General features: G+C 46.3%; 1 protein-coding gene across 1 annotated transcript; it reads right to left on the bottom strand.

The window, feature by feature from the left end:
• Positions 1-7,017: 7,017 nt before the first annotated feature.
• On the bottom strand, positions 7,018-11,308 carry LOC142159451 (uncharacterized). The gene is made up of 3 exons (XM_075214352.1): positions 10,687-11,308; positions 7,434-8,328; positions 7,018-7,021 (listed from the first exon to the last, which is right to left on the bottom strand). The coding sequence occupies exons 1-3, from the start codon at positions 11,306-11,308 to the stop codon at positions 7,018-7,020; spliced, it is 1,521 nt and encodes a 506-aa protein (XP_075070453.1).
• Between the last annotated feature and the right edge of the window lie 889 nt (positions 11,309-12,197).

Raw genomic sequence — 12,197 nt, forward strand, 5'->3', positions numbered from 1 at the left:
GACCCCAAATATGAGGACCCGGGCAAACACTGATGGAGAGATATGTTAACACTCTTTATCGTAAAAAGGCAAGAGGTGAATTATTTGTTTCTATCTCAGTGCTGTCAAAGTTGTTTATGAGAAGGGCAGCATAGATTCTGCAAATACTTGTTTATAGGTCATCAGTCAGAACCCATTATATATAATATTCCCTACAGGTTCTCAAGTAGGACAACAAAAATGGGGCCCCTTTTGCCTTTTCTATAATAAGTACTGTAGATTTGGGAGTTTGTGGGTCAGTTGTAGCTGGTTTAATTGCTCTTGTAGGTATAAAATCGTTGCTGGAGTTATTAAGTTCCACAGCTAGGAAACGATGATGGAGGATGTACATAATAAGATGAAATTGTCCTGCAGGAATGTGTAGAGAGAGATTTATACTTATTTTCTATAGTGCCTAGTAACACAAACTTAGAGCTGTGGATATTGCGTCTAAGTATTATCATAGGAATAAGAATGACTTTTAAAGGATTCAAGAATATAAAGAATTAAAATGTCATTAGTCAAATTTTTATCTGTTACAACTTTTACCATGAATAATACTGTACTTGCCATGACTGCACAGTTGGATTTATGCCCTGTTACTGTAATTTTACATATCCATATTTAGGTCAGGAAATATGGGCATTATTAATGTGTTTGAGTGAAATTCAATGAATTAAACAGTGAACGAGCACTTTACCATCAGTCAAAAAATAAAAAATCAGTCATAAATTTGTATTTTCTCTTATCTCCTATGGATACTGAATTATTTTGTGCTTCCCTTTGAGAATTTTAATACATCAGGGGCAAACAAAATGATGATGAAGTCAAAGAACCAATTAGATAAATGAAGGTGCCAACTCATTACTTTTAAGCAGCAGGGAGACAAAATTGATAATCATATTAGTAATTAGTTAGACACTTACACTAGAGGATAATCAAGATTGTCATGAAGAGCAAGATCAGACTTCCCTCTCACTCTGTATAAAACTTCCACCATGATGGACATTACACTACTGTCAGTAGCACAATTATTATACTGGATGCATGATATGGGGGAGCGCATACATGTGGGGGTTGGGCCATAATATGGGGGTGCATTATCATGGTGCATGATATGGGGAGAATCCATAAAGGAGTGAGGGATACAACAAGAGGTTAAATCAATAAAGAGGGCCATGATATGAGCGATAATGAATGATATGGGGGATCATGAATACAAGGGGTCACAGGCACAATGTCTGACAAGGGAAGGGTTCTCACTCTCTTTATTGTATGATGGTCTAAATATTGTGTGGCAGTGACTAGGATGCTCTCTGCAAAATGTGGCAGTTACAAGGATGCTGTCTGTATTGAGTGGCGGTCACTAGAATGCTGAATAATAGTTAGATGGGGCTGGTAGAAGTTGTATTTGATTCAAGCTCTTTCACATATCAATTGTTCACATATTTTCTTGAATATAAATATACAGACCAACATTAGACAAACCATATCTGCACAGTTTTCATCACACCCAGATTTCCATTGCTGCCACATTAGTAGAAGAGCCTGGGCCTCTTTCTTGTGTTTGTCAGGCGTCGCCCGCGACTCCCAGGACGGCAGACAGACTTCTGAGCATTCCCATTGCTAGGCAACGGGATGCTACATTTGGAAGCGCTACGGCGCTAATTATGATAGCACTGCGGCGCTGACCTCTCATTGGCCCCCAATCATTATTTAAACCGCTCCTGGCCCCTTCTCCAGTGCCAGAGTTTCAGGTTCATTCCTGTCTCTAGCGTTTCCCTCAGTGTTTATTTGCCTGTCTCCTGATAATTGCCTGTCTGCCTGTGACCCTTGTGACCCAGATTGCCTTTGACTACCCCTTTGGATCTTCCTTTGCTGCCAGAACGGTACCGACCCGGCTTAACTCACCTTCCCTTCAGATTCTCCTTGTGTACCTACCTTGCCCGCACCGTTGCCAAACCGGCTTGTCTGACAATTCTTCTCGTGCTACGCTATCCGACTCGTGGAAGGACCGCGACCTGCGTGTTTCCTGCATTTGAGTCCATACCTCCTTGCGCGGGTCCCTGGTGAACACCAGGGGCACGTTAGATTCCGCACCTTTCTTCGAGTAGTTCCAACGATAGCAGGTACGCTATACCCAGTCGTGACAGTGTTTATCCCACAGGCCAAAATTTTCCAGCCCTCCCATGCCAGTCATCCTCTTTTTCTCCCCCTCTCTCTTGCTGTCCTTTGTCTTTCACCTTCCCCAAAGTCCTGTCCATATCCCTGCTCTGTTTCTACCATCTCTCTTACTCACCTCCTCCCTGCTACCTGCCACTTTTAATCCTACTCATCCTCTCCAATCTTCCACTAACTCCACCGCAGCTGCAATGAGCAGGAGAATCATCCCTTCTCTCTGAGGATCAGGGGCCTGATTCATTAAGGATCTTAAATGAAGAGGATTTTTATTTCAGTCTCCTGGACAAAACCATGTTACATTGTAAGGGGTGCAAATGAGTGTTCTGTTTTGCACATAAGTTAAATACTGCCTGTTTTTTTATGGAGCACACACATATCAACTTTAAATTTCAGTGTACAAATAAGCTATCAAGTATTTGTGTGCTACATGAAAAAACAGGTAGTATTTAACTTATGTGCAAAACAAAACACTCATTTGCACCCCTTGCAATGTAACATGGTTTTGTCCAGGAGACTGAAATAAGAATCCTCTTCATTTAAGATCCTTAATGAATCAGGCCCCAGGAGAGGAGAGATGATTTTCCTGTTCACTGCTTCCCTCTCAACCCACGGGGTAGAGAAGAGAAGAGATCTCCCCTCTTACCTTCTGGGGTTTAGTGCTGTAGATTCCACAACTGCTGTGGCTGAAAACCTCCTTCAATATGTGATGTGAGTAGAGGAGGAAGATGGCTTGCAGACAGCGGCTACTTGCTCTGGACATTTGAATGCGGTCACATGGGCTGACAAGTAGAACTTCTCTCTTCCTACTATTTTATCAATTTTAGGAGGAAGAGGCCACTACTTGGCTTCTCCGGATAGTAGAGCATTGAGTAATCTGCTTCTCACCCCACGGGTCATATTTTTTACATGACTGTGTTTGATTCCCAATCATGGCCTTATCTGTGTGGAGTTTGTATGTTCTCCCCATGTTCGCGTGGGTTTCCTACAGGCTCTCTGGTTTCCTCCCACACTCCAAAAACATACTAGTAGGTTAATTGGCTGCTATCAAATTGACCCTGACTTGTCAGTAAACCAAAAGTATGAGAGCATAGGTATCCCTTCTGAGGCATTCTTAGAGGGACATGTGTGAGTGATTATATACGTATCAATGGGGTATGGGGAATAATGTAGAATGATAGTGTTGAAGATGGAGGAAGGATTAGAACAAGGGATAATCCTGATGAATGTCAGCTCTGGGGCCAACTGTGTAAAATACCTGGGATAATGCAACCAAAGATTGTGCACGAAGAAAAGATGCTATAAAAGTGATTATTTTCTTCATCAAAGAGAGGATCTAGTGCCAATACATTTGTCAACTGTAATTGTACTCCCATGCTTATGCAGGTTCCAAATTAAACTTTCCTGTTATTAAAACCTACATGTGCAGAAGCACCTTTCTGGCTATTATCCACCATAACCTGGTAGAAGAGGATTGAGCTAGACCTAAGTGGTGAGTGTGAGAAGCTCCAGAGGTAGTTGACTAGGTGTATGCACCACACTGACCATCAATTGTACAAGGGAAAACACTTAAAATCATGAATGGAAAGATATTCAGTAGTTGATCGTATCCAAATATTAAATTCTAAACTTACCTGAAAGAAATCTGCTAAAAGGATCCCAATATATAGGGAGAAAGCGTGATTCTGTGTGTTCTGGCCTTTATTCATATCAATTGCAAGTGTCATATTATTTACTTAATGAATTATGATCAATGTATAAGTTTACATACCCCTCAATTAGCAAATTATGACCTTGCTGCATGGGTAAACACAAAAGCTCATAAAAGAAATTTGTCAAACATACACATTTAACCTTATTTTTTTTAATATTTTCTTCTCTATTTCAGTATTAAATTAAACTAGAGTACATTTACATGACCACAGTTCTCTGTTGTGTAAATATGGCTAATATACATCTCACTTTTGCAGGGAACACACTGTATTAAAAAGACTGCAAGCAGGCAGAGATTAGTGATTAAAATGCTGCTGTGAGGTCAGCTGTAACTAATAAGAGTAACATCACAAATTATTCCTGATGCAGAATAAATTAATAATCCAGCACAGAGGATGCTTAAACATGAAAGAGCTACTAAACTAAGATGCAAATTAACCCATTATGAAAAGAATCCTGCAACATTTACAAATATTCAAGTCAAAATGATCATACCTTGGAAGAAATTGAGATGTATGCTAAATTAGCTTCTGTTCTGGTTCGCTCCGAATACATTTGCATATATAGTTATGATAGAAAGCTTTCTGATCTTTCTATAAGCCCTAATAAAAGAAAATAAATTGTCATGCCCCTTTTAAGCATATTGAACATACACTTATTAAAAAAGGTATGTGCACTGTTGGAAAAATCACTTTTCACTTCACTTTTAAGTGATAATTTGATAAAAGTGTCCAAATCAAAAAGGTGCAGTCAGGTGTGAGTGCCGTGATTCACTACTACAAACCTGGGTTGTCAAGATCAGACTCAGTGACAATCAAAATTTGTGGATTTTATCTTTGTACAGAGAGAATCATACTTGATCATCATCACATTGATCAGACATAGCAACGTGGTGGCAGAGGGGTTAGCATTGTGGATCTTGGGTGCAATTTGGACAAGTGTGCTATATGCATGTGGTTTGTATGTTTCCTCCAGGTGCTGCAATTTGCATCCCTGAAAACATAGTAGTAGGTTAACTGGTTAATTACTTAGAAAAATAATGGTATAGTCTTGTATAACATAAGAGTCAGCCCTCTCACGCGAGCCACGCTCTGTTCGGATCTCTTAGCAGCAGCCAACTCTCGTCCATGGCCGCAGTTCAAGATCTGTTCCTTACTTTTGTTCTTAGTAGTCACAATGCCAATATCTAGTTATAACATTCAGGGCAAATCATGAAACACGTGATTCTTAAGCAGCTTGAGCTTGTACACTTCATAAAGGATTTTATTTAACTAGATGTTATTAAAATACCTGTCTTAACACTACACCATGATAATTGTCCAATTTCTTTAAGTATAAATACAATATAACCAATTTCAAAGTGGATAAATGCCTGAAAAGCCCAACACAGATAATCCTACTATTATCACTTATTTGTATACTTGATGGAGATTTTCCACACTTACAGCTATTTAATCAGTATCACACTATTGTGCTCTTTCCTTTTGTTTTATATATTATAACTAGGTTCTGATCCTTTGGAAAGTGGCACAAATTGATTTTTAAAAAGCTCAATTGAACATTTTATTATATAGTATTCATTTTATTATTTCAATATATTTAATTTTTAGTGAAAGAGAAAGATTTTATTTATACAGCAGAGGTAGTATCAGAGTCTGTGGGGCATATTCAATTCTTTGTTTTCCGCGCCGCGGAAAAACTATTACCGTTAATACGGTAATAGTTAGCTGGATTTCAGCTCGCGGCTCAGGGAGCTGCGAGCTGAAATCCAGCAAGTAAATTACTGTATTAACTGTTTTTCCGCGCATTATTACCGTAATGACAGTAATAATGCGCGGAACGCAAGATTTTCGGCGTTTCCGCCGAGAATTGAATATGCCCCTGTAAATCTAATAATGGAATCATTACCCACTGTGCTAAAAACTCATTCTCACTAAACTAATAGTACCAACTTCTTATATACTGCTACTATTCAGGAGTCTGTTAAATATTTAAATTATTTAAGACAGTATAAAGTATAGTATTTAGGATAGTATCAATTGCTATTGTAGTTTAAAGGGCTCACCGTGTATGTTTTGTAAACCTTACATCAACCTTATAATTCTAAAAAACCCTTTGCATGCAAATAAAGACGCGGAGACTTGAATAAGTTATAAAAAAAATTGCCAGAATTTTTATTATGATTTTAATTTAAACTAGACCTATGGTGGCGGAGAAAGGGCACTGCGAAACAACTCTCAAGCTGACAAACACTATCACGAGTGGACTGGCGCAAACCGCCGTACGTCCACCAACACAGGGAACAAATCCCAACATCACTTTTGCGCTGAGTTGGCGTCAGAGTGACTGCCCCTTTGAAAACTCACTCTGCCCTCCCTCACCGAGTCGAACAGGGACCCTCCTCACCGAAGGGCCAAAAAGGGAGTTACTGGTGCCTCAACGGGGGGCAGTGACCTACGACAACTACCAATGCGCCCACAAATAAGCCGCTGAACGCAGTGCCTTCCTACCCCGCTGCGCCCCACAGACGCCGCAGCCCGCCACCACTAATCTAAACACGCCGAAACTCCACCGCAAATGCTATCTATAAACAACCCCATACCTTCCTCCTTTAGATGTACGCCATCACTTCTAAACAATTGAGGTGACTCTACCCCTAATCCCGGGTGATTGATAACTAAACCCCCCAAGGACCGCACTATTTTCCTAATGGTGCTATTCAGCTTCCTGACCATAACTGTCATCTTTTTTAAGGGGATAGTTGTTCTCCAAGCCAACCGGGGGATTAATGCCGACCAACCAATAATGATATGTGGCCATGCCTCGTGAATTCGCCTAAGGTCTTCCCGAATCGAAATAATGAGCTCCAGAGACTTGCCTTTTCCCAGGTCATTGCCTCCTGCGTGCACTACTAGTATATTCGGCGGGCCATGCTGTTTTATTAGCCTCGCCAACCATGGAACCAAATCAGGCCAACCTAATCCCCTTCTACCCAACCATCTTATTACGGTGCCTTCGTGATTCGGTATAACATTAGATCTGGGGTGGCCGGCGGCCCAGAAAACAAAGGAATGACCAATGATCCACACCATCTTAGTTGGAACACCATCACCTGGAAGCAGAAAAACATTGTTAAAACCATGCCACGATAAATTGGAAGACAGGCCAGGCATAGCATAAAAGCATGAGAAGGATAGTATAGAGGAAAACCAACAACAGAGGGGGGGGGGAGAGGAAACAAATAGGGAGCAGGCCACCCAGGCGAAGGTAAACAACACCCGGAAAAACCCCGGCAGCACACCACTAATCAGGACTTACGCCCAGGGAAACCCGGGTGAAAATCCCTTCGCGCCCCCGCTTCAAAGCGACGAGCGGAAAAGCCCAGGGTAGCCCACCGAATGGAGGGAGAAGTTGGGGTAGGGGAGGGCAGTGGGGGTGGGTAGGGTAACAATAAGAGAATGAATTTGTAGAAAAAGAAAAACTGTAAGGCAACCTTTTGATTAGTGGAACAAAAACATTCAAACATCAACATTGTCAATCCTGACATAAGACTTATAAGCCGTGGATTTCCAGCGCCCAGAGCTTTTATCGTCTCAGTGGAGGATCCCGCCAAAGCAGCAGATGTGGCCGCCCCGATCCTGAACGAATGCGTTCCGTACATAGAACTGTCTAGATCTAATGACCGTAGGGACTTCTTCATAATGGCCGAAAATTGATATTTCGTCATGGGCATGCCGTTATGGTGACATAGAAACAAACGAGCCTGAGGTCTCACATTCATAAATCGGGACACTAAATTAACTGGGCAGATGTTACTATTAGGCTGCCTATTCAACTGCACCCAAGCTCCCCTGCCACTCTGATCAGTTTTAGATCTAATTATTTTACATGACACAATACCTCCGCCCAAGCTGACATGCTCCGCTTGCAAACCTGACTCTTGATGCCCCCTTGATTTAGCCACTAATTCAGAAACCCGAAAAGCACCGAAAAAGGCCATAGAGAAAGCAGCGCTAAACAAGGTCTTCTCATATTCATCAACCGCTATCCCACCCAGGGTCCCTATCAACTGGTCCAGAATAATGTCGGTGATAGGCAAGCGCGCATCTGCCTGCGAGGGTCTCGCCCTAGCCCACCCCTTCAGGGCCTTACTGATCATGAACCCCTTTGTGACATCCGTGGAACCCTGAAACCTGGCCATGAAAGATATCCCCGCCAAAGTAGCCGCCATAGAGGCTCTGGATTCCCCCTTTGAATAGCTCTCCCACATAAATGCTAACATAGCATCACGCTGACCTGCCTCAGATTGATCTTTTTGCCCGCTGAATAGTGACCGCCGTCTCCATGATGCCTGATACGTCCTCAGGGTGGAAGGGGCTACTGCCTGTTCTACGAGCCCCCTTATGCCGGCTTGATGATCTGCCAAACACAAGAGGGACACGGAATACCAACATTGTCCGCCTGGGGAGCCATACTCCGAAACTTGCTCCACTGACCGCGGGACAAAGCATCGGCCAAACTATTTTGCACCCCTGGTACATGTCTAGCCCTGAAAGAAATATCGTACTGCAGGCAGCGCAACACTAGGTGGCGCAGCAGAGATATTGCATGATGGGAGGACGCGCTTTGTTTATTGATCGACTGGACCACTCCCAAATTGTCGCACCAGAAAACTATGTGCTTCCCACGCAATGTGAACGCCCACAATTCGATTGCCACGACAATAGGAAACAGTTCCAGGACCAGCAAGTTTTTGGTAATCCCTAACCTATGCCATTCCTCCGGCCAGCTTTCCGCGCACCAATGCCCGTGCAGATAAGCACCGAAGCCGCATGCTCCGGAAGCGTCCGTAAACAGGTCGATATTAACGTTTGTTACGGGTGGTGAAGACCATATTCGCGTCCCGTTAAAATCACTGAGGAAGGTGAGCCAAATCTGCAAATCCTCCTTGATAACCCTGGAGAGACGAACCGCCGCGTGTGGGCTACTCCTCCCCACAGTGGCTCTCTGTAGCTTTCTACAGAAAACTCTACCCATGGGAATCACACGGCATGCAAAGTTGAACCTCCCTAACAGGGACTGAACCTGCCTGAGCGGGCTGGAGCTGGACTCCAATGCTTCTGCAATAGCCTCGCACATCTTGGACACTTTATCAGTTGGGAGCCTGCAAATCCCGGCCGCCGTGTCGATCTCAATTCCAAGGAATGAGAGACACGTGGCTGGACCCTCCGTCTTGTCCGCGGCAATGGGAACGCCTAGCACCCTAAAAAGGGCTTCAGTGGAAAACAGAGTATCCCGACAACAAGTGGAATCAGGAGGCCCGATAACCAAGAAGTCATCTAGATAGTGTGCGATCCACCAACACCCCGTTCCCGCCTGAATGCACCAATGCAAGAAGCCACTGAACTTCTCAAATAGCGCACAGGATATCGAACACCCCATAGGCAGACAGCGATCGATGTAGTATCCACCACAATGCCGAAAACCCATGAACTGATGCGATTCCGGGTGAAGGGGCAGTAACTGAAAAGCCGACTCGATGTCAATCTTAGCCAACAGGGCACCCCTCCCACATTCCTGCACCAGTGCCAGTGCGGATTCAAACGATTGGTAATTTACGGAACTAAGGGTAGTGTCTATAGCGTCGTTCACGGACAGACCAGCCGGGTACGACAAGTGTTGTATCAACCTGAATTTACCCGCTGCCTTTTTGGGTACTACCCCTACCGGGGACAAAATAAGGTTTGGAATAGGAGGAAGCGAGAAAGGGCCAACCATGCGACCCAGGCTCACCTCCTTCGCGATTTTAGCGTCTAATACTTCCGGGAGAGCGAGCGCCGATTTCAAATTGATCGGCGTCGCCGTAGAAACGTTGCCCTGCACTGGTAACTTAAAACCCATATGAAAGCCGTCACGTATGAAAGCCGCGGTGTCTCTATCTGGGAACCAAGCGAGCCATTTGTCCAGTTCAGCCAAATTAATTGGCGATGGACCCTTGACTCGGCACAGCTGGATTTGCACCTCTTCCGCTACCCCCACTCCGTCGGGCCCTTGCACATTGAGTGGCTGGATGCTGACCTCCGCATGCCGTGCAATTGTGTTTAAAGCGGCAGGATGTGCCTCGCTGGCAAGAGCCTGCGTTGAAATCAAAACATCGACCTTTTGTGGGGAGGGTTGCTTGTACCCTCCCCGGCCCTTGAAACCTCCTGCCCGTGTAACCCTCGGCCCCCTGACTGCTTGGTCTCATGAGTTCCAGCCAGGTGTCAATGTCTTTCGACCCCAGCGGGAGCTTCTCGCGACCACTCATCCGCTTGCGGAAGAGCTCGTCATACGCTCTCCATATTGAGGGGCCATCTTTTAGCGCCATCCCGCTAATAAGGTGCATATATCTCCACACCTCATCCTGCTCCCCGGGCCTAGTTTTCCAGATAAATAGTGGCAAATATAGCGAAGGAATTAGACCATCTAGTAAACGATCTGAACTTATCCTCACCCATGCCGGACCTCTCACAAGCCGTGGCAAGGGCCTTCTTTCCCTCACCTGTCAGGGCGAACATGTCCACGTACTTTCCGCGTCTAATCCTATCCCGTACGCTCGGCCTAATACCGTGTGTTATTTCCAGGGTTTCAACCTGCTACGTTTACCTAGCAATTTCGTTTCCAATAGCTTGATTAGTTTTCTGGGCCTATCGCCCGAATCCGAAGAACCACTGCTCGTGGAGAGAACCGGTGACCCTAACAACTGTACATCGTGTGTAGTAACAGAAATGGACTCACCATGAGGAGCAGGATTCCCGGCCGCGACTGATGCCTCCCCGACACTGGCAGCCCCCGGCTGGGCATCTGTTGATCCCGGGATTGGTCCCACACGACTCCCCGCCGACCTCTGGTCTCGAGACTCGGACCCGGAACGACCTTCCCCGACAGCCCTCATCTCCTGGTTCGCGACCGCAGGTTCTGAAACACAAAGTGGAGCAGTAAGCTGAGATCTAGGAACGTAGTCCAGTCGTCGCCGCACCGATCCCAAGGCTGGGCCGCAAGGATCTGATCTAGAAGGCAAAAGGGGTGACGGGTTATAGAAACCTCCCGATATGACCCGACGCTGAGGGGGGACATCGTCGTAATGGGCCCGGTGGGATTCTTCGTAAAAACCGCTTGGCCTGTACTGGGTGTGCCGCGGGGGAGACCATTGGGACGTATTACCGCCGCTGGAATGATGGTAATCATATACCAGATTATCCCGCGTGGGCTCCGGCCTAAAGTGACTGGTGCCGCCATACCCTCCAGACGGCGATGGGGCACGCCGGGACCTGTACGTCCACTCGTCTGTAGCTGGCAGAACGTGGCGAGGAAGGGAGGGCCTCACAGGCGCCAGGGGACTGTTACCAAAAACCTCCATGCTCCCCCTACTGGACCTATCTGGCCCCATGTGCCTCTGCCCCTGCCTAAGACTCTGAACCCTGTCCGCCCCGGGGGTGTAAGGTATAAATGGGCCTCTGTCAGCCAAAGGGGCTCCCCCATAGTGTGCACCCCAAGAAGAACCTCTGCCGCTTTGGGGCAAAAATGGGCTGGGCGGGAAATGTAACTGGTGAGGGGCAGGGGGGTTATCAGTCTGTCTGTCCCTTCTGCGAGACAAGATGGGCGGGGTGACGGGGTATAGTATGAAAACTTCGGAGCTGGTCCCCCTATCCCCCCCTTGAGGGTCGCTGCTCATGACCCCTCTCTCCCCCGTGGGATTAACCCCAGAGGGGGACACCTGAGTGGCTTGTGGAATGGAGGGCCTGACAGCAGCTGGAGGAAGCACAGGAGTGCTGGCTAGAACCACCCCCCCTCCCCCTCCCCGCTGCTGCCCACAACGGAGGAAATCATTGTGCGGGATGGTGACCTGGGTCTGCGCATGCGCGACCCAGACGATACCGCCGTCTGGACAGAGCGTCCCCGCCGCCCGCTGAGTTGGCTAGAGGTAACGGGGGAGCCACTATGGGAAGCGTGAGCCCGACCCACGGGCTCACGCTGGAGCAAGGAAGGGAGGCTGGAGTTGTCCGCTGGGCTAGGAGGGGGCTGGGCGGAGGCTGCAATATGGCGCCTGGATGCGGGGGGGATGGGGACCTGTAGCGTGCCGGGCGGGCAGAGGAGCTTCTAGGACGGGGCATGGCAGCGGGGGCTGGAGGGTGTGGAGCTGGGGTACAACGGAGGGGAGGCTGAAAGGAGGAGGGGAAAACAAGGGAACAACGGAGATAAAGGAAAAAAGATGGGATAGAAAAACGACTGGAAAGAGAAAAATAATA

This window comes from Mixophyes fleayi, chromosome 5 (assembly GCF_038048845.1).
Source record: "Mixophyes fleayi isolate aMixFle1 chromosome 5, aMixFle1.hap1, whole genome shotgun sequence".
NCBI lineage: Eukaryota > Metazoa > Chordata > Amphibia > Anura > Limnodynastidae > Mixophyes > Mixophyes fleayi.